General features: G+C 40.4%; 1 protein-coding gene across 1 annotated transcript; it reads left to right on the forward strand.

The window, feature by feature from the left end:
- The first annotated feature begins 586 nt into the window (after positions 1-586).
- LOC141047226 (purpurin-like) lies at positions 587-15,039 on the forward strand. Its single transcript, XM_073542185.1, has 6 exons — positions 587-663; positions 5,764-5,881; positions 7,820-7,956; positions 8,403-8,515; positions 10,853-11,065; positions 14,737-15,039. The coding sequence occupies exons 2-6, from the start codon at positions 5,765-5,767 to the stop codon at positions 14,745-14,747; spliced, it is 591 nt and encodes a 196-aa protein (XP_073398286.1). The 5' UTR covers positions 587-663; position 5,764; the 3' UTR covers positions 14,748-15,039.
- Positions 15,040-20,439: the final 5,400 nt, after the last annotated feature.

A 20,439-nucleotide genomic window follows, 5' to 3' on the forward strand; every position in this document is an offset into this window, starting at 1 on the left:
GCCACTTTTTTTATTACCTTGTAACAGGTCCTGTTTAATGTTTGGATGCATAAAGGAATACTAAAAAAAAGCATAATGAAATCCAAAATGTCACATTGATTGCAACAAAAGCCTAAAAAAATGCTCAACGTGCCTTGTGTGAGACTACCCGGAAGGGGGTTCAGAGGACTGAATAAACATGGCTAATTACTTTTAGAAACAGCGCCCAACTAATCGACAGGTGGCAGATGGTATCTGGTATAGCAGGTCACCTCCACTGAAGCAAGTGAATTTGTTTTTATCCACAGTAAAATGATTAGGAGTTTTCTCCATACAACAGTATCATGTGTAATAAATGAAGTTACGGCCTTGACCACTGTGGCGGCTTATGACAGTCCGCATGTTGGGATGACACGTGCTGAACTTCCTAAGACACGCTTTTCTCATCCAACTCGTGTGTGTTCTCTCACAATTAGGCAAGCGTACATCTGAGAAAGGATTACACATTGATTTAATGTAATGGATTAACCAATGTTAAGCTTCTTACTGTGCCCCGGGGACCAAAATAACTACTTAGGTAGACTGGGGGCTTATTATTTAAAGCAGAAATACTTAAACGGACAGAAAGTGATGTTCATCTGAATCTGTGAAGTCTCCACTTCTGTTAATTCCATAGAGAATCAGGTATGTTCACACTGAAGGCGGCATTATTTCTGTGCATCGTTTGGTCTTTTTTACATCTCGCACTTATGAACAATTCCTTGTATCTTTGTATATTATCATATGTTGTACTTCATTGTAATACTAGTTAATATTTCATTGAAAATATTGGTATAATATTGGGTAATATATGTCAGTATATTAGGTAGGAGCAAACTTTCCATTAGACACAAGAGAACCATGTCTATGAGCGGCTTTGGGTAAATGGTGTAAAAGCCTCCATATAAGACTATACACAAGTCACGTAGTTCTGTACTATACTATACTTTGCCATTTGTGGAGCCAGCCCAGTCTCTATAGGAATATAACATTTAACCCCTTAAGATCCTGATCTATTTTTTAATTTTCATTGTCACTTTCCAGAAGCCATCATTTTTTTTTATCAACGTACCTGAATGACAGCTTCTTTTTTTTTTGCGGTATGCGTTGCATTTGTCAGTGGTATCATTTGGGAGTACATATAACTTATACTTTTGTTAACTCACTAAGACTCCATGCACACGTTGTAATTTTATCACGGTTTTATTTTATTTGTCACAAAACCTGAAGGATTCCTATTGCCAGCAAAGTTAATGAGAATCCTGAAGTCTCACGCACACGTTGCTTATTTTTTCTGCGCAGATTTACAACAGATCTAAATCTGCGGCATGTTAACTCTTTCAGTATTTTTGCTGCAGATGACACCCATATTAATAAGTGGGGAAATATCTGCAACAATAAAATGTCTCTAGTTGACTCAGCGTTTTATTTGGTGTACAAATTTGTGCACCAAATACTGAAAGTGTCTGCATACCCTAACAGTAATTTTCCAGTGTGCTGCAAATATAAAGTGTTAATATCACTAACCCACAGAAATAAACTTAAGGCGGTACCAAGTTAATATCATATTAATTGCACAATAAGTACTTAATACACTGAAAAAAAATAGTTTTTGTGTTGCCATATTTTGAGAGTCAAAGGTTTTACAATTTTCTGTAACCAAAGCTGTAGGAGGGCTTATTGTTTGCATGACCAATAGTACCACTTTATGGTACACATGACTTTTTAATCACTTTTACTTACATTTTTTGGGAGGCAAAATTTAATTAAAATAACTTGTATCAATGGATTTTTTTACAGAAAAGATGTATATCTTTGTTCCGTCTTAGCCAGTAGATAGAAAAATATTCAGAATTGAGAGTCCTCAGTGGTTGATACCTTTTAATGGCTAACTGAAAAGATGGTAACACATTGCAAGCTTTCGAGACTACTCAGGTCTCTTCATCAGGCACTGACTAATACAAAATCTGAAGAGTCACATATTTATGTACAACACAGCACAGAAAAAATGCAATAGATAAGACAAGTGACGTGAAGCAGAACTATCATTATGGGAGAGTGATAAACAAATATTGGACCAGTTCATAGATAAGGAGTGTGAAAGTTTTATAGTCCTTTGATTAGGGTCTGGTTCTGTGTTGTGATGTTCTAAGCAAAAGCTTAGAACAAGGATGAATTCTCATCGCCACACAATAAGAGAAAAAAGGATAGATCTACCTGTGGCCAAATATTTTTGTACCCCTGATCACAGCATCATGGATATGAAATTACTTGTATTAAAAGGTAACTTTAAATCTCAGAGAGAGAACAGTCTGGGAGTATAAACTTATGACAATTTTTGACACACTCGATGTAGGAATGAATGTGTCGCATGGATTTATGTCTTTTTACATGAACTAAGGAATGTGCTCCTCAGACCTTGTGGGGGCATCCCAACACAGAACCAGACCACAATCAGAGGACAATAAAACTATCACTCCTTATCTACAAGCTATTCCAATATTTATGTTTATCCCGTTCCCATAATGATAATTCTGCTTCACATCACTTGTCTTATATATTGCGTTATTTCTGTGCTGTTTTGTGCATAAATATGTGACTCTTCAGAATTTGTATTAGTCTTTGCCTGATGAAGAGACCTGAGTAGTCTCGAAAGCTTGCAATGTGTTACCATCTTTAGCCATTAATAGGTATCAACCACTGAGGACTCTCAATTCTAAATATTTATGGATTTTTTTAAACATCATTCACCTTCCACTAGAAATTATACATTTATTATGCAGTTCAATACAATAATTATATTACCAATTTGCTTTAAGCCATATTCTAAGACCCAAGAGTGGGGACTTTTTCTGTCGCTTTCACTGGTACCATTTTGGCATTACTTTTATTGAACTTTTGGTGAAGTGGGAAGAACAAAGTGGCGATAAGGGCATTCTTTTTCATTTTTTCATAATTTCTTTTACAGCCTACATTGGGCTGGATAATTAACATGTTAACTTTATTCTGCTGGTCAGTATGATTATGCTGATACCCAATGTATATCATTTTTCTAAACATTAACTACTATTCCACAAAAAAGTGACTTTTTATAGCAAACCTGTCACATTCAAAAAGCACATATAGGTTCTAAACAGATTGATATATAGTTTATTGGGGAAAAAGTGAGTGGAAGGATGGCCAACTTGCCTACAAAGCCCAGAATGAGCCAAATTTGTTCAATTACTTCAGCTCTATAATATGATAACTTCCAATGTGACAGATTCCCTTCAAAAAGTCATTTTTTTTGTATTAGTTGTAATACTCTGAGACCAAATGGCTCCTTTCACACAGCAATTTTGCACACGTTTCTTGATCCTTTGGGGCTTGCGTCTGAACTAACCCACAAAATAGGATTCAGGCGTTTCCGCCGACAGGGCCATAGACTATAATGGTGCCAACAGTAGGCGTGCGCTCTAACGTGCACCACTTTCGAGCATATTTACTGACTGGAGGCGGACACCCAGACCTAGCAGACTCCACATATCCTATTAGGGAGTTAACAACTACGCATTTTTTTTATTTCCTTCATTTTGTGATTTAAAAAGTCATACCTTTTTATTTTTTTTTCACAGCGGTACAGTAGTTGTGTGAGGGCTTGTGTTTTTCTGTTAAATACCATTTTGGTATATATATAATTTACTAGCTTTTATTAATTTATTTGGGTGGATGATTTTTTTGCCATTTACTGTGTTAGGCTAGGTTCACATTTGCAGTTGAGTATGCAGCGTATCGTCCACAACCACAAAAGCATGCAAAAACGCATGCAAATGCATGTGTTTGCAGTTGCGGACGATTGGCAAGTGCTATTTTCCCGGTGAATTTTTGAATGTACACAAGCCACGCCCATTGGGTGTGTCTTATGTAAATTCTTGTGTATGCAAACGCAAAGCGTACGCATGTGTTTGCGTACACATGCGTTCCCATAGACTGTAATGCGTTGTTTAGATGCATTCCTTCCGCAAGCGTAAGCATGCGTTTGGAGGCAGCAATTTGCTGCCTCCAAAACTGCAACATGTTGCATTAGTCCCGCCCCACACCTCGAAATGACGCATGCATAAGCATGCATAAATACGGTCGAACGCATACAAACACATGTACCCGCATCCGCAACGTCAAAGATAGGAAAACACGACGCATGCGGATGTATGCGTCAGAAACGCTGCGGACACAACTGCAAATGTGAACCCAGCCTTATTCTACTGGTGCTTACAAATACAGATATACCAATATTGTGCTTTAGAAGTATTTACATTTATTACTTTTGCGACAATTTATTTTGTCCTAAAGATCCATAATGGGCAAGTCCCTGAGGGCTGTCCAAAAAAGACCACAAGCCCCAGAGCAATTTTTGCCTTTTTACTGTTTTCTACCATGTCAACGCTCTATATTTCTAAATAGGACATTTTTAAGATTATGTAACTTAAAGGGTTATTCCTATCTTCATAAATGGATATGTCAGATACTGCTTGTAAATACAAACAATTTTGCAATTTGCAGCTTTATTAAATTTTCAGACATTCTTGTGATATCAACACTTAACTTTTCTTTAAAGCTTGTCACCACTTAAATAAAAATGAACATACACATGTTTGGTATCTATTAGTGATGAGCGAGTATATTTGTTGCTCGGGTGTCCTCCAAGTATTTTGGTGTGCTCGGAGATTTAGTTTCTGTCACCATAGCTGCATGATTTATAGCTGCTGGACAACCTGAATACATGTGGGAATTCCCTAACAACCAGGCACTACACACATGTATTCAAGCTGTCTAGCAGCTGCAAATCATGCAGCTGAGGCGACGAAAACTAAATCTCCGAGCACACCAAAATACTCGGAGGCCTCCCGAGCATGCTCGGGAAAACCCAAGCAACGAGAATACTCGCTCATCACTAGTATCTATGAACTCTTATGGCCTGGAGAATAATTTGTCTTCAGATCTATTTTCTCTAAGAAATCAAATTACATCTGTTGTCTATAAAAGTCTTCAGGAAGTGAGTTTGAGGGAGTCAAAAGCAGAGCGACCCTAAAAAAGCTGCGGCAACTTGTAGTGATTAAAGCCTGTAGAGGAGAAACCACTACAATCTACAGAACCCTAATGGATTGCATGTCCCATCTGTAGGCTTTGTTTCGATTATGGCTGGATCTCTCCTTGTTGGTGGTTGCCCTTTTCATTTTCCTCCATTCAAGTGTTATTTTAATGATCACAGCAATCCTACAAGTACATATGCCTTGTAGTTACCGTATATAATGCCTAATTAGGGTGAATTCACACACTGCTGATTTCGTTGCAGAAATTGCCGTGCCTTCAAATCGATTCCATTCATCTAAATGGGGTAGTTTCAAAGGAGGGAACAGCTGCAGAACGTTCTGCAAAAAGGTCTCCAGTACGTGAATTCACCCTAATGAGGCATTATATAATTACAAGGCATATAAGAAGCGTGCTGAAACTAGCTTGGATAATGGATTTACTATTTATACAGAACTGCATCTTGAAACTCGAAGGTCCCAAAGCAAAGTCATTTTTTACGCCCCATTCCTATTACATTGTACATCCTTCCACACCAGGGCCCAAGAGTGACTGCAAACCCTGCACCATCACAACTACATCATTGAATTTATTGGTCATGTCAAGTAACAGGCTTGTAATTTTATCCTTTATAACTAATTTTTGCTACTAGAAATGTTACACATTGATCTCTTTCAGGATGAAGCATTTTAAGTACTTTCTTATTGCGGCACTTCTCACCATCATTGAACGATGCAAAGCCCAATCTTGTGTGGTAGATACTCTGAAAGTGAAAACGGACTTTGACATAAAAAAAGTAAGATTAGAAGACCTGACGCATTTCTGGCTTACTTTGTACTAAAAATATTCTTTCATGCCTTACACCACATTTTTATGTGGTGTAGTCACTTTCTGCGACTTGCGTAACAAGGAAGCATGCCCCGGATCAGTATCCTAGCATGATTTACTGCAGTAGGGAATCTGTCAACAGGTTTTTGCTACCCCAGCTGAGAGCAGAATGATGTAGAGACAGAGGTCCTGATTACAGTGATGTATCACTTACTCTGCTGCTTGTTGTCATTTTGATAAAATCAGTTTTATCTGCTGCACAGCTAGTAAATATCGTAATGTTGTGCTCTGTATAATCCCACCCACACCACTGATTGTGTATATCCCCGCCCACACTAAATGATTGGCAGCTTTCTACCCTTATACACAGTATAGCGCTACCAATCGGTGATGAGGGCAGAATTTCAGAGCTCTTGAATATGTTTGACTACCTGGCAGCAGGTTTACTAGTCCTCTAGTGAAAACCTTCTGCTGATAAAACAGCAATTTCATCAAAACTACAGTAAGCAGCCCAGTAAGGGACACATCTCTGAAATCAGAGTCTCTACATTATGCTGCTCTCAGGTTGGGTAGAAAAACCTAGTGACACGTTCCGTTCAAAGGGGTCCTATCATGTTCCCCAAAATGTAAAACTGATTGTTTCCTTTAACCTTGTGGTATCCCAAGTGTAATACAATTTTTTTGCTCTCTAACCCCTCTCGTTGACGTTTTGTGAATAAATAAACTGAACACTAGGTGGCCGCCTCCGCCCACTTTCAATGGCATGTGTCACTTTGTGACGGTCTTTGGTAAGGAAGGGGGGTCTCATCTTGTCCTGGGAACTGGGATCCTAACTAAAGTAGAAAGGCCCAAGTTTCCGACCTTACTATGCTCCTCTTAATGTTCCAAGCTGTCCCCTCTCTCTCCCCCAGGAGGCCTGAGACAGATATATTAGTGTATAAACACGTAGGACAGACAGCGGTAAAAGAAAGCAGCAAACATACAAATACTCATTAAAGGTACAGAGGTATAAAGGGAAGGATTGGAATGTACCAACCGAATGGGATAATGTGGAAAGCCTTCACCCCAAAACAGCATTCAACAATCTCCAGTAGCAACAACGATCTCCAATACAGCACAGCATCTCCAAGGAGCTAAGAAGCAGAGCTTTCACTGGCAAGACAGAGAGGGTCAGGTTTTATAGGGAGAGGTAATGTCCAGATCAGAAGCAGCTGAAATGGAGCTGCATGTTTATGATCAGCATAGAAAGGGTTGTTAACCTCCTCAGTACCAAAGGAAATCAAATTAATTTAATATGGGATCCAAACACACAGGCTAAATGGAAGATCTGCAAATCGCAATACACATTGATATTCCACTCCCAGAACATGACGTGACACACTCGTGACAGTGTGAACCTCAGCACTCTACTACTACTACTGTCAGATCTCCTGAGACTCACACCAAGGAGATTTTGTTCTGTCCTAACATCAATAGAGAGATAAATGTACAAAGCACAAGAGATCAATGTTATATCAGAGTTTCATATCATCCACACAGTCATAATCAGCCTAATACCCATAACCATACTAAACTTCCTTCTTCTGTTTTGATAGTAGAACATGATCCCCTAACACCTCATTCAGACATCCATTTTGAACGTACGTGTTCTATCCCGTGCTATTCACGGATGCAAGACGTACCCATTATAGTCTATAGGGACGTTCAAGTCTGTGTTTTTTCAAGTATCGTGTGTCCATACAAAACTCAGAGTCATGTCCATTTTTCTCCGGTATCACAGAAGAAAAGTGTCAATGCAAGTCTATGGGTGCTTGGAATACACGTGACAGAATTATACTGATAGTGTTTAATGTGCAGCAATGGTTTTGCAAACTAATGTTCTTTGTTTTTGCGTCATTCTATCCAGTATGGAGGGAAATGGTATGCTGTTGGAAAAAAAGACCCAGAAGGCCTCTTCCTTCAGGATAACATCTCTGCTGATTATACAGTAGATGAAGACGGCACAATGACCGCATCATCAAAAGGCAGAGTTAAACTTTTTGGGTATGTAACACCCTAACTAAAGCAGACAATCTCTAAATCAATCTCAGCCGATTATTTTTTTATTAAAATATTAATGAAAATTATTAGCAAGAAAAATAACTAGAGATGGGAAAATCGATTTGCAACACTCCAGTTCTTCAGCCAGTTGAGTAACCTGTGACCACTGGACGGGAGACCTGTGAATCTCCACACATCCCGACATTCCCACTTTTCTGTTGACTAGCTGGGCTGGCACAATGTCATCATTGTGGCGTTAGACACACAAAGTCGGACTAACTAGGCTAATCAAAGAAGAGCTGCGAGGATAGGAGGTCACACATTAATGACCTGGCCGATGGACCAATGTCCTGCAAATTGATTCTCCTATCTCTAAAAAAATAACATTTTGGGATCAATTTATTAAAAATGTAGAATCCTGAAAGTGATCATAAAAATTACAATTTTAGGTTCTGGCTGATCTGTGCAGACATGGCCGCTCAGTACTCAGTACCAGACCCAACCATACCAGCAAAAATGTATATGACCTACCAGGGACTGGCCAGTTATCTATCTAGCGGAGGTAAGTTCAGATCAACGCTGCTAAGCAAAAATGTAGCGCTTCCATGTAGCATAATGTTTTGTTATAGTTTCTTAGAGTAACAGAAACATATCCAAGAGCGGTAGATGGTTAAATTAAAAAAAAACTATACTAACCTCTTAAATCCACAGCCACACCATGGTCACTGCTCCGATGGTCTCTGATGGTTTCTGTTTACTTTGTTCACAACAGCGATCACATTCAAGTGCCGCAGCAGCCAACCTTTTGCCATAGTGGTGATAACTGTATATATGGCAAGTGACTACTGAAGCCAGTGATTGGCTGTGGCTGTCATGTTAATTATATATGGCATGTGATTGCTGCAGGAAGTAAGCTGAGACTAGTGAGGCCTAATGTCTTAGGAGGGTTGGATTTCTTATTTTATCATGAGGTATAGGCTGCTGGAGGTGTCTACAAGGAAGGTATTTTTCTGTAATTTGTAGGAGGTCTGATACAGTTAGGTCCATATATATTTGGACAGAGACAACATTTTTCTAATTTTGGTTCTAGACATTACCACAATGAATTTTATACAAAACAATACAGATGCAGTTGAAGTTCAGACTTTCAGCTTTCATTTGAGAGTATCCACATTAAAAATGGATGAAGGGTTTAGGAGTTTCAGCTCCTTAACATGTGCCACCCTGTTTTTAAAGGGACCAAAAGTAATTGGACAATTGACTCCAAGGTTATTTCATGGACGGTGTGGGCAATCCCTTCGTTCTGTCATTCTCAATTAAGCAGATAAAAGGCCTGGAGTTGATTTGAGGTGTGGTGCTTGCCTTTGGAAGGTTTTGCTATGGTCAAAGGAGCTCTCCATGCAGGTGAAACAAGCCATCCTTAAGCTGCAAATACAGAAAAAACCCATCCGAGAAATTGCTACAACATTAGGAGTTGCAAAATCTACAGTTTGGGACTTCCTGAGAAAGAAAGAAAGCACTGGTGAACTCTTCAATGCAAAAAGACCTGGGCGCCCACAGAAGACAACAGTGGTAGATGATCGCAGAATAATCTCCATGGTGAAGAGAAACCCCTTCACAACAGCCAACCAAGTGAACAACACTCTCCAGGAGGTAGGTGTATCAATATCCAAATCTACCAAGACTGCATGAAAGTAAATACAGAGGGTTCACTGCACGGTGCAAGCCACTCATAAGCATCAAGAATAAAAAGGCTAGACTGGACTCTGCTAAAAAAAATCTAAAAAAGCCAGCACAGTTCTGGAAGAACATTCTTTGGGACAGATGAAACCAAGATCAACCTCTACCAGAATGATGGAAAGAGAAAAGTATGGCGAAGGCGTGGTACAGCTCATGATCCAAAGCATACCACATCATCTGTAAAACACGGCGCAGGCAGTGTGATGGCTTGGGCATGCATGGCTGCCAGTGGCACTGGGTCACTAGTGTTTATTGATGATGTGACACAGGACAGAAGCAGCCAAATGAATTCTGAGGTATTCAGAGCCATACTGTGTGCTCAGATCCAGCCAAATGCAGCCAAGCTGATAGGTCGTCGTTTCATACTACAGATGGACAATGACCCAAAACATAAAGCCAAATCAACCCAGGAGTTTATTAAAGCAAAGAAGTGGAATATTCTTTAATGGCCAAGTCAATCACCTGAGCATGCATTTCACTTGTTAAAGACTAAACTTCAGAAAGAAAGGTCCACAAACAAACAGCAACTGAAAACCACCGCAGTGAAGGCCTGGCAGAGCATCAAAAAGGAGGAAACACAGCGTCTGGTGATGTCCATGAGTTCAAGACTTCAGGCAGTCATTGCCAACAAAGGGTTTTCAACCAAGTACTAGAAATGAACATTTTATTTAATATGTCCAATTACTTTTGGCCCCTTTAAAAACAGGGTGGCACATGTTATGGAGCTGAAACTCCTACACCCTTCATCCAATTTTAATGTGGATACCATCAAATGAAAGCTGAAAGTCTGAACTTCAACTGCATCTGAATTGTTTTGTTTAAAATGTAGGGGCTTTGTTTTGTAGTCTAATTCTTAAGGGCCTGATCTGGGGTCTATCATGTGTAGAGGGTTTTTTGCGATGTGTCATTTTAAGAGGTTCTGATGAGTTATCATTCATGGCATAGCTGAATGAACTGTGGATGGAGACTGCAAAAGGATCCCCTAAAGGCAGGGCTCTCCCTCTTTCTTGGGAGAACTTGATTGGAACGTCTTGTCATTAGGGGGCGACTTGGCTTGAAAAACTTTGGAAACACTGGCCTAAACACATTTTTATTAGAATGTAAGGTATAAACATTTCCCGCTTTTCTTGCATATATTAAATAATTTTGTGTTTTCCAGGTGACAACTACTGGGTGATTGACACAGACTATGAGAACTATGCTATTACCTACGCTTGCCGCACTCTAAAAGAAGATGGAACATGTAATGACGGCTATGCCATTATTTTCTCACGCAATCCACGTGGATTTTCACCAGCTATTACGAGGCTTGTTCGCCAGAAACAAGAAGAAATCTGCATGGCTGGACAATTTCAACCTGTTCTCCAATCTGGTAAGTAGCAGCTTTCACGTCCAGTATAGACGCTACAGAATTGTAAAATAGTTTCCGTTTTTTTTTCCAAAACTATTTAGAATAAAGTGTGTTTTAAATTAAATTTAATAAGTATTCCTAAGTATTCCTGCACATACAGACCCTAAAAATCTAAAATTAATTGTACAATGGCTCACAATTTTCAGAGTCTAATGTGATATTAAAAGAAGCAGAACAGCAGAAATGTCAAGTATTTGGATTGTGAAGCAAAGAGTTGTTAATAGCAGACCTTACACTTAGCACAATCTGAATATGTATCAAGATATTTAGAAGTAATTAACATATCCCCATTCATATGTATATTTTACAGGTGCTTAATTAAATTCTCAAAGGCCTCTGCCCGCTCTTGTTACGACCACTAACAACTGTCACTATTTGAGTGGTCATAACCATGGATACCTAAACTTCTTTATTGCAACGCCCTGCACACAGGATAAGCAACAAAGCTTATCAGAACAACCATTCTACATTTCTTATTGAAGGCATTTGCTAATATTATTATTACACCTACTACATATTGGGATAGGATCTTGGAGATGGGAATACCCCTTTAAAGAAGGGTTCGCTGGAGTATGATGAGCAAAATTCATGAAGTGGTACAGACCACTTAATGAATTTGGCGTATCTTCTCTGTGACATGCGCCTTTCCAGAAATGCTACTCTGATCAGGAACTGGAATAGCATTTTTGGGATAAGAAATGATGACACTTTTAAAGAATTTTATGGGAAGGCGTATAATGCCTCATCCTGGACAGAGGCGCTTCATACTGTTGAGAAAACCACAACAACTCTGCGTTGCGCAAGTTATTGCAACTTTTCATAGCGTTTTATGACAGTTTTCTTAAAGTAAAAGCTTTGATGATTCGGCCGCTAAGTCTACCCTTTACTAGCAAGAACCACTGTGTACTAATAATTCTCCATTTCCAATAGTTTCTGGGAAACAATACACCCTTATGTTTGGAAAATAGCCCTAGTTGGGATAGTCTCTAAATTGTCTTTGATGTTCTCAACTAAACCTCCATCACTCTCCTTCCTAGTTAAACTCCACTCATACTAACCAAATAACAGTGCCAAAAATAGTGTCCTCTTGTAGATATCAGAAAGTGTCATATTTCTGATAGTCGTATCCGCTAAGGCAGAAAACCATCCAACGCATTATTTCCCGTATATCAGCACTATTGTACTTCATACTATACACAAATTGGACATACACAATACTTTCCAGTTTTACTAGAAAATCTGCGGCACTGGAAAAGATAATGGTATACTTGCAATGGCTCCTTATTGCCAGGAAGGGTTTATTGCTAGCACTCTATCAATGGCATTTGGAGCTGGCAGATTAGTGGTCGCACTTGCATAAAGTAGTATTTCTCTATCAAGCTTATTTACATTTTTACGTTAATAAGTCTTCCATATCAAAAATTCTCTTTAACCGGCTTAGAAAAACAGCTTGTAATACAAAAAATAAAATAACAAGCATTATTTTACATAAATGCATATTATGTGTGCTAGTGTTCTTCCGAAATAAACTAATTGAATACACAGCACTAAATATCTAATATATGAATTGTACCAACTAAAAGGGATACAAATCTGTCTAGCAATTGTATCTCATTTAAAGGCACGGTCTATTTAGACTTAAAGACCTTGTCCACTACTTGGACAACTTCTTGTCAAACCCCTCGCTTGGCCACCATAAAACAATAAACCCTATATTAACCTCCTGTGCCGGTGCTGTTCCCACGGTGTCGGCACTTGCTCTCCCCGGGGCTCCCATGCTGTTGCTGTAACACATGATTTTGGTGCCCAATCAGCGCTGGCGTCACTATCCCTACCTCCTGTCAAATTGAGCATGAAGAACTCCAATATCAGCTGCAGCCTGGAATTCCTCTTCATTGTCTGAAGGCGGGGAAAGTGACGTTGATTGGGCGCTTGGGTCACGTGTCACAACAACCATATAGGAGCCCTGGGAGAGCGAGTGACGACACCACGGGAACGGCGCCAGCACAGGAGGTGAATATATGCTTTATTATTTTATGGAGGCCAAGCATTTTGATCAAGAAGGGTTGTCCTGGTAGCGGCCAACCCCTTTAACCATTAGCCGAGAGAAGAGAAAACGTCATGCAGCCCATGAAATCATTGAAAAGTTCAAAGCAGGAGATGAACATGATGATTCCCTGGGAGCCAATCACTACTTCCTCACCCGTGATACAAATTCTGTTTTACCAAGAGAATTGTTACTTAAATGGGTTGTTTAGGCCTAGAAGAATCTAAAAAGTTTAAAATGTAAAATTTAACAAAAAAATCAAACTTATCTCACCGGCAGACATGGTTCTGGTGCGTCATAGTTTTCTACCAATCTCTGTACCTCTCATCAGTTCATGATGTGCACTCTATTTAAATAACCGCTGCAGCCAAACACTTATTGGCTGCAGCAGTTATATGGTTAGACAGATACATGGTTAGACCAGACATGGTTCTGGTGCTTCATAGTTTTCTACTGGTCTCTGTACCTCCCCACAGTTCATGATGTGCACTCTATTTAAAGGGAACCTGTCACCCCCCCAGGCGTTTTTAACTAAAAGAGCCACCTTGTGCAGCACTAATGCTGCATTCTGTCAAGGTGGCTCTGTTACTTAGCTTCCGTTCCACCGCAGAAATAATCTTTTATAAAATTGTTCAAAAATACCTGAAATTTGCCAGGGGGGGCAGGTCTTTCCCCCTCTGACAGACATCTCGCATCCATCACTCATTTCGTATTTGGCGCCGCCTCCTCAGTTTTCTTTTCAAATGCGATGCCTGCGCTGTACTATATCTTCTTGGGCATGTGCAGTCAGCGCTGCCTGTGCTCTCAGATCACATCCCGGCCTTCATATCGCGCGGCCACATATCCCGCCCCGCAGTCGCTTATGATTTATTCACACTGTGGGGTTGGGAATCTCGGGCATGCACAGTAGTTATCTGCGGCTCTCATGCCCAAGATTCCCAACCCCACAGTGTGAATAAATCATAGGTGACTTCGGGGCGGGATCTGTGGCCGCGCAATATGAAGGTCGGGATGTGATGTGAGAGCACGGGCAGCGCTGACTGCACATGCCCAAGAAGATATAGTACAGCGCAGGCGCCGCATTTCAAAAGAAAACTGAGGAGACGGCGCCAAATACGAAATGAGTGATGGATGCGAGGTGTCTGTCAGAGGGGGAAAGACCTGCCCCCCTGTCAAATTTCAGGTATTTTTGAACAATTTTATAAAAGATTATTTCTGCGGTGGAACGGAAGCTAAGTAACAGAGCCACCTTGACAGAATGCAGCATTAGTGCTGCACAAGGTGGCTCTTTTACTTAAAAACGCCTGGGGGGGTGACAGGTTCCCTTTAACTAACCGCTGCAGCCAAACGCTTATTGGCTGCTGCAGTCATATGGCTAGACAGATGTGAAGTATCTGTACCTCTCTTCAGCCCTTATTCACACGCTCTTATGAAGGAGCATATAAAATGAAAGGCAAAGTACAGCTAGCAATGTATACATAAATCGGTTTACATACCTAGGTTTATTTGCCTTTAGAGAAGAATTGGTGACATGCAATCTATTTCACCCATGAAAATGTATTCATTTCTTATTTTCTTTCTGCAGGAGCTTGCTGAAATTCATTTCTTCATGATCATTTTGTATTCGAGTATGGAACCTAAAGTCTGAGTGAACACACCTTTAAGAAATGCACAGCTTTTATTTTTTATTATTTTTCGGTGCAATTACTATATATTTTAAATTTCACGTTTGTAGGAGCTGTTTAATTGTGCGTCATGTAATGAATGTAACAGCGTTCCAAGTCAGCACACATGTTTTTCATAAGTTTTAACATATCAGCTCCTTTTGTTAATCTGTAGAACAGACACTGTGCGGTATAAAAATAAATCTATAATTTTTGTAAACTTATTGTGTCCATTTTGCTTTCATATTTTCAAGACCCAATAAAATGTTATATCGGAATCTTTTTGAAATAATATTCTGTATACATGAGATTAATCTATTTAAAGGGAATGATAATTGGTCACATCCTAACAATATGTACATTACACACTTCCTATTGCACAAGATGCACCGCTTGCCAAAAATTTGCACTGGCGTGGAAAACCCCTTTTAAAGGTAGTTTCCATCTTTTAAAGGGAATCTGTGAGCAGGTATTTGCTACCCATCAGACAACAGCATGATGTAAGAACAGAGACCTTGATATCAGTGAAGTGTCACTTACTGGTCTGCAGATTTGATAAAATACCTGTTTTCACTGCTGTAGATCTATCAGTTCTCTGAATGCTGAGCTCTGTATAACCCCGTCCACACCACTGACTGGCAACTTACTGTGTACACTGTGCATAGGCCAGTAATGTACTGTAAGACATGTATGTCAAGTAAAGTATGATGTTTCTAGAACATTCTAGAAACCTCCCATTTCACTCTGATGAGAAATTCAGCCTGTCATATGCCTGCAGCATCCCCCCTTGCCCCTCCTTAGCAGCTGTCTGTATGTACAGCTCTCTGCCTGCTGGTAACAGGATACCGTCCATTTCCTGTTGGAGAATGGAATGTGGATTAGTTAAGGGAAAGCATTTCTTTGTGAGAAACATGTGACTGAATGAAACAATAGGAAATATTAAAGAAGCCTAGCGTGCACTTCGCTCGTGACAGAGATATAAAACTTACATTTCTACGAAGGGCACAAGGCCAGCTTTCTAATTCCTAATTTTCATGATTCTAATCCCTCCAGAAACTGAGATATGGATTGCTCCCAAATGGATTGTCCTAATTATGGCAAGTTTGATGTTGTCTAGTTGGGTTCGATGAACTACAACCAATGATACCATATACACTCACTGGCCACTTTATTAGGTACACCATGCTAGTAAGGGGTTGGACCCCCTTTTGCCTTCAGAACTGCCTCAATTCTTCGTGGCAGAGATTCAACAAGGTGCTGGAAGCATTCCTCAGAGATTTTGGACCATATTGACATGATGGCATCACACAGTTGGCGCAGATTTGTCGGCTGCACATCCCTGATGCGAATCTCCCGTTCCACCACATCCCAAAGATGCTCTATTGGATTGAGATCTGGTGACTGAGGAGGCCATTTGAGTACAGTAAACTCATTGTCATGTTCAAGAAACCAATCTGAGATGATTCGAGCTTTATGACATGGCGCATTATCCTGCTGAAAGTAGCCATCAGATGTTGGGTACATTGTGGTCATAAAGGGATGGACATGGTCAGCAACAATACTCAGGTAGGCTGTGGCGTTGCAACGATGCTCAATTGGTACCAAGGGGCCCAAAGAGTGCCCAGAAAAAATTCCCCACACCATGACACCACCACCACCAGCCTGAACCGTTGATACAAGGCAGGATGGATCCATGCTTTCATGTTGTTTACGCCAAATTCTGACCCTACCATCCGAATGTCGCAGCAGAAATCGAGACTCATCAGACCAGGCAACGTTTTTCCAATCTTCTACTGTCCAATTTCGATGAGCTTGTGCAAATTGTAGCCTCAGTTTCCTGTTCTTAGCTGAGAGGAGTGGTACCCAGTGTGGTCTTCTGCTGCTGTAGCCCATCTGCCTCAAAGTTCAACGCACTGTGCGTTCAGAGATGCTCTTCTGCCTACCTTGGTTGTAACGGGTGGCAATTTGAGTCACTGTTGCCTTTCTATCAGCTCGAACCAGTCTGCCCATTCTCCTCTGACCTCTGGCATCAACATGGCATTTCCGGCCACAGAACTGCCGCTCACTGGATTTTTTTTCTTTTTCGGACCATTCTCTGTAAACCCTAGAGATGGTTGTGCGTGAAAATCCCAGTAGATCAGCAGTTTCTGAAATTCTCAGACCAGCCCTTCTGGCACCAACAATCATGCCACGTTCAAAGGCACTCAAATCACCTTTCTTCCCCATACTGATGCTCGGTTTGAACTGCAGGAGATTGTCTTGACCATGTCTACATGCCTAAATGCACTGAGTTGCCGCCATGTGATTGGCTGATTAGAAATTAAGTCTTAACACACAGTTGGACAGGTGTACCTAATAAAGTGGCCAGTGAGTGTATGTGTTTATACGAGCTTTTCTCATAGATATAGTTAGTATAAGTTTTGTAGCCAAATCATAACTTATAGAAAGGGGGGTGGAACCTCCCCAGCCAGCCCCTTTAGCTGAGGTCACACAGCAAAGACCATAAGGGATGCGAGGGGGCAATGAGCCAGTTAAGCTGGAGCCTTGATGCTGATAAGAACCCCAGATGAGTGGAGATGTGTGGCTCCGCCTTCTTGCCACCCATGGTCTGCCTAATACCAACTAAGCATATGCAAGTGTACTTTCTGTCTTTTCATCCATGTTATTTTTATATATTTGTATTGTACATATTTAATGTCTCAATTTATAGCAACTTTATCTATGTAATCACTGCTCGCATTTTGGGAATAAAATATTAAATAAATTAAATTAAATGCTCTAAGAAACGAACTATGCGCCTTTGTTAGATAATCGCTACTAATTTGGGTGTTTGCCATGGACCCTCTTAATTAACTCTTTGATTAAGTGAATCGTGGCTGGTGGCAGCGTGCTGTGTCTGGTTGGTTGGGCTAGTTGGCAGTCCGGAAGGGTCTTATATTGCTGAATGAGGAGCTGCGGCCACAGCATTGATAATTTCCTTACTGCAGTAGTCTAATTGCCCGTGCACAACAAGCAGCCCATCCGGCGACTAATTATCCTAGGTGCAGTTCCCTGACTGACCTGAGGGTAAGGGGGGCGCCGGAGAGCTGCGAGTTCTAAAGTGGAACTGAAAAGGTGGGATATACATAAATCCCCACAGTTCTTGGAAGGTTGTTAGCAGTGGTGGGGCATGCAAAATAACCCCCCTGCGGTAAATTGTTAAAGCGAGATTAGCTTGCTGTATATTTTTGTCACATGGTACCAGTGGCGGGATAACTAAGATAAGCCCCCACTGTGCCTGTGATAGCCATGTGCCGGCAGTGCGTCGCACCCCTCCGTCCGCTGACATACCCGTGTCAGTGGTGGGATCGTGACATATTGGTGGCACAGGGTGCTGTCGTTCGTCACTTATTGGTGGCAGCGGCGTGCTGTCGTCACAAGGCCGAAAGCCAATCCGAGGTGGGGCGGGTTTATACAGAGCTCATGAAGATGGAGGACTACATGGCAGCAGGTTTACTGGTTCTTTAAAGATAATTTCCTGTTGATAAAATTGTAAAACAACTACAGCAAGCAGCCCAGTAAGTGACACATCCCTGAAATCATGGTCTCTATCTCTACATTATGTTGTGCTCAGATTAGGTGGCAAAAATCTGGTGACAGGTTCCATTTAATAATAATAGGCTGTTGGAAAAAAATTCTAAGACAATAAGATACACCTTTAACTTCTTTTACTCCTTTCTTTCTCTCAAATGCCAGTTACCATGTTGCTTGGCACACTGTAAATCCTTAAAGCAGATTGTGGTCACCTAGGGAACAGTGACCACAATATAATACAATTCCACTTGTCCTTCAGTAAGGTGCCCTGGAAGGGGGTTACAAAAACGCTGAATTTCAGGACAGCAAAGTTTGATCAGCTTAGAGAGGACCTTCGCCGAATTGATTGGGACAATATCCTCAAAAATAGGAGCACAGAAAATAAATGGGAAATATTTAAATCAGTTTTACACACCCACTGCGAGCTAGCCACACCGTACAGAAATAAAAGGGCTAGGAACAGGAGAACACCAATGTGGCTAAATAAGGATGTAAAAAGGGCAATAAATAACAAGAACAAGGCATTTAAGAAGCTAAAACAAGAAGGCAATGAAGAAGCATTAAAAAGTTATAGAGAAAAAAATACAATGTGTAAAAAACAAATACATTTAGCAAAAGTGGAAACTGAGAGACTCATTGCTAAGGAAAGTAAAACAAACCCCAAACTATTCTTTAATTATATAAACAGTAAAATGATTAAAATTGATGGTGTCGGCCCTTTAAAGAACAATGAGGGTGAAATCATAGAGAGCGAAGTGGGAAAAGCAAATGTTTTAAATACTTTTTTCTCAACAGTGTTCACACAGGATAAGGATTTGCCAGGGGAAATGCAGAGTGATAATGTAAACTCCCCATTAAGTATTACCTGCTTAACCCAGGAAGAAGTGCAGAACCGCCTTAGTAAGATTAAAATTGACAAATCACCAGGCCCTGATGGCATTCACCCCCGGGTATTAAGGGAGTTAAGTAATGTGATAGACAAGCCTCTATTCCTTATATTTAAAGACTCTATAGAAACAGGGTCTGTTCCTTTTGATTGGCAGCAAGCAAATGTGGTACCAATATTCAAAAAGGGGTGTAAAAGGGAACCTGGAAACTATAGGCCGGTAAGCTTAACATCTGTTGTGGGTAAAATTTTTGAAGGGTTTCTAAGGGATACCATTATGGAATATCTCAATGTTAATAAATGTTTAACTCCATATCAACATGGATTTATGAAGGATCGTTCCTGTCAAACTAACCTGATCAGCTTCTATGAGGATGTAAGCTCTCAAATGGACCAAGGAGAATCATTGGATGTCATTTATGTCGTTTCTCTAAAGCATTTGACACTATCCCACATAAAAGATTGGTAAGTAAGATGAGAAAGCTTGGGCTAGGGGAAAATGTGTGTAGATGGGTAGGTAGCTGGCTTAGTGATAGGAAACAAAGAGTGGTTATTAATGGCGCATACTCAGATTGGGCCAGGGTTACTAGTGGGGTACCACAGGGTTCTGTATTGGGCCCCCTACTATTTAATATATTTATTAATGATCTAGTGGATGGCTTACACAGTAAAGTATCAGTATTTGCAGATGATACAAAACTATGTAAGGTAGTTAACACAAAGGAGGACAGTTTGCAACTACAGACAGATTTGAGTAAATTGGAGAATTGGGGTGAAAAATGGCAAATGAGGTTTAACACAGATAAGTGTAAGGTTATGCACATGGGAAGGAGAAACAGATGCTACAATTACTTACTAAATGGGAAACTGCTGGGGAAATCAGACATGGAAAAAGACTTGGGCATCTTAGTCAATAAGAAGCTAAATTGGAGTGCCCAGTGTCAGGCAGCTGCCACCAAAGCAAATAGGGTCATGGGATGCATTAGAAGAGGTCTGGGGACACGAGATGAAAACATAACTCTCCCTCTGTACAAATCACTCGTCAGACCACATTTGGAGTATTTGTGTGCAATTTTGGACGCCGGTGCTCAAGAAAGACATTACGGAACTTGAAAGGGTTCAAAGGTGGACTACTAAAATGATAAATGGAGTTGGTTCACTACAA

This window comes from Dendrobates tinctorius, unplaced genomic scaffold (genome assembly GCF_039654945.1).
Source record: "Dendrobates tinctorius isolate UK_male_01 unplaced genomic scaffold, ASM3965494v1 ptg000011l, whole genome shotgun sequence".
In the NCBI taxonomy this organism is placed as follows: Eukaryota; Metazoa; Chordata; class Amphibia; order Anura; family Dendrobatidae; genus Dendrobates; species Dendrobates tinctorius.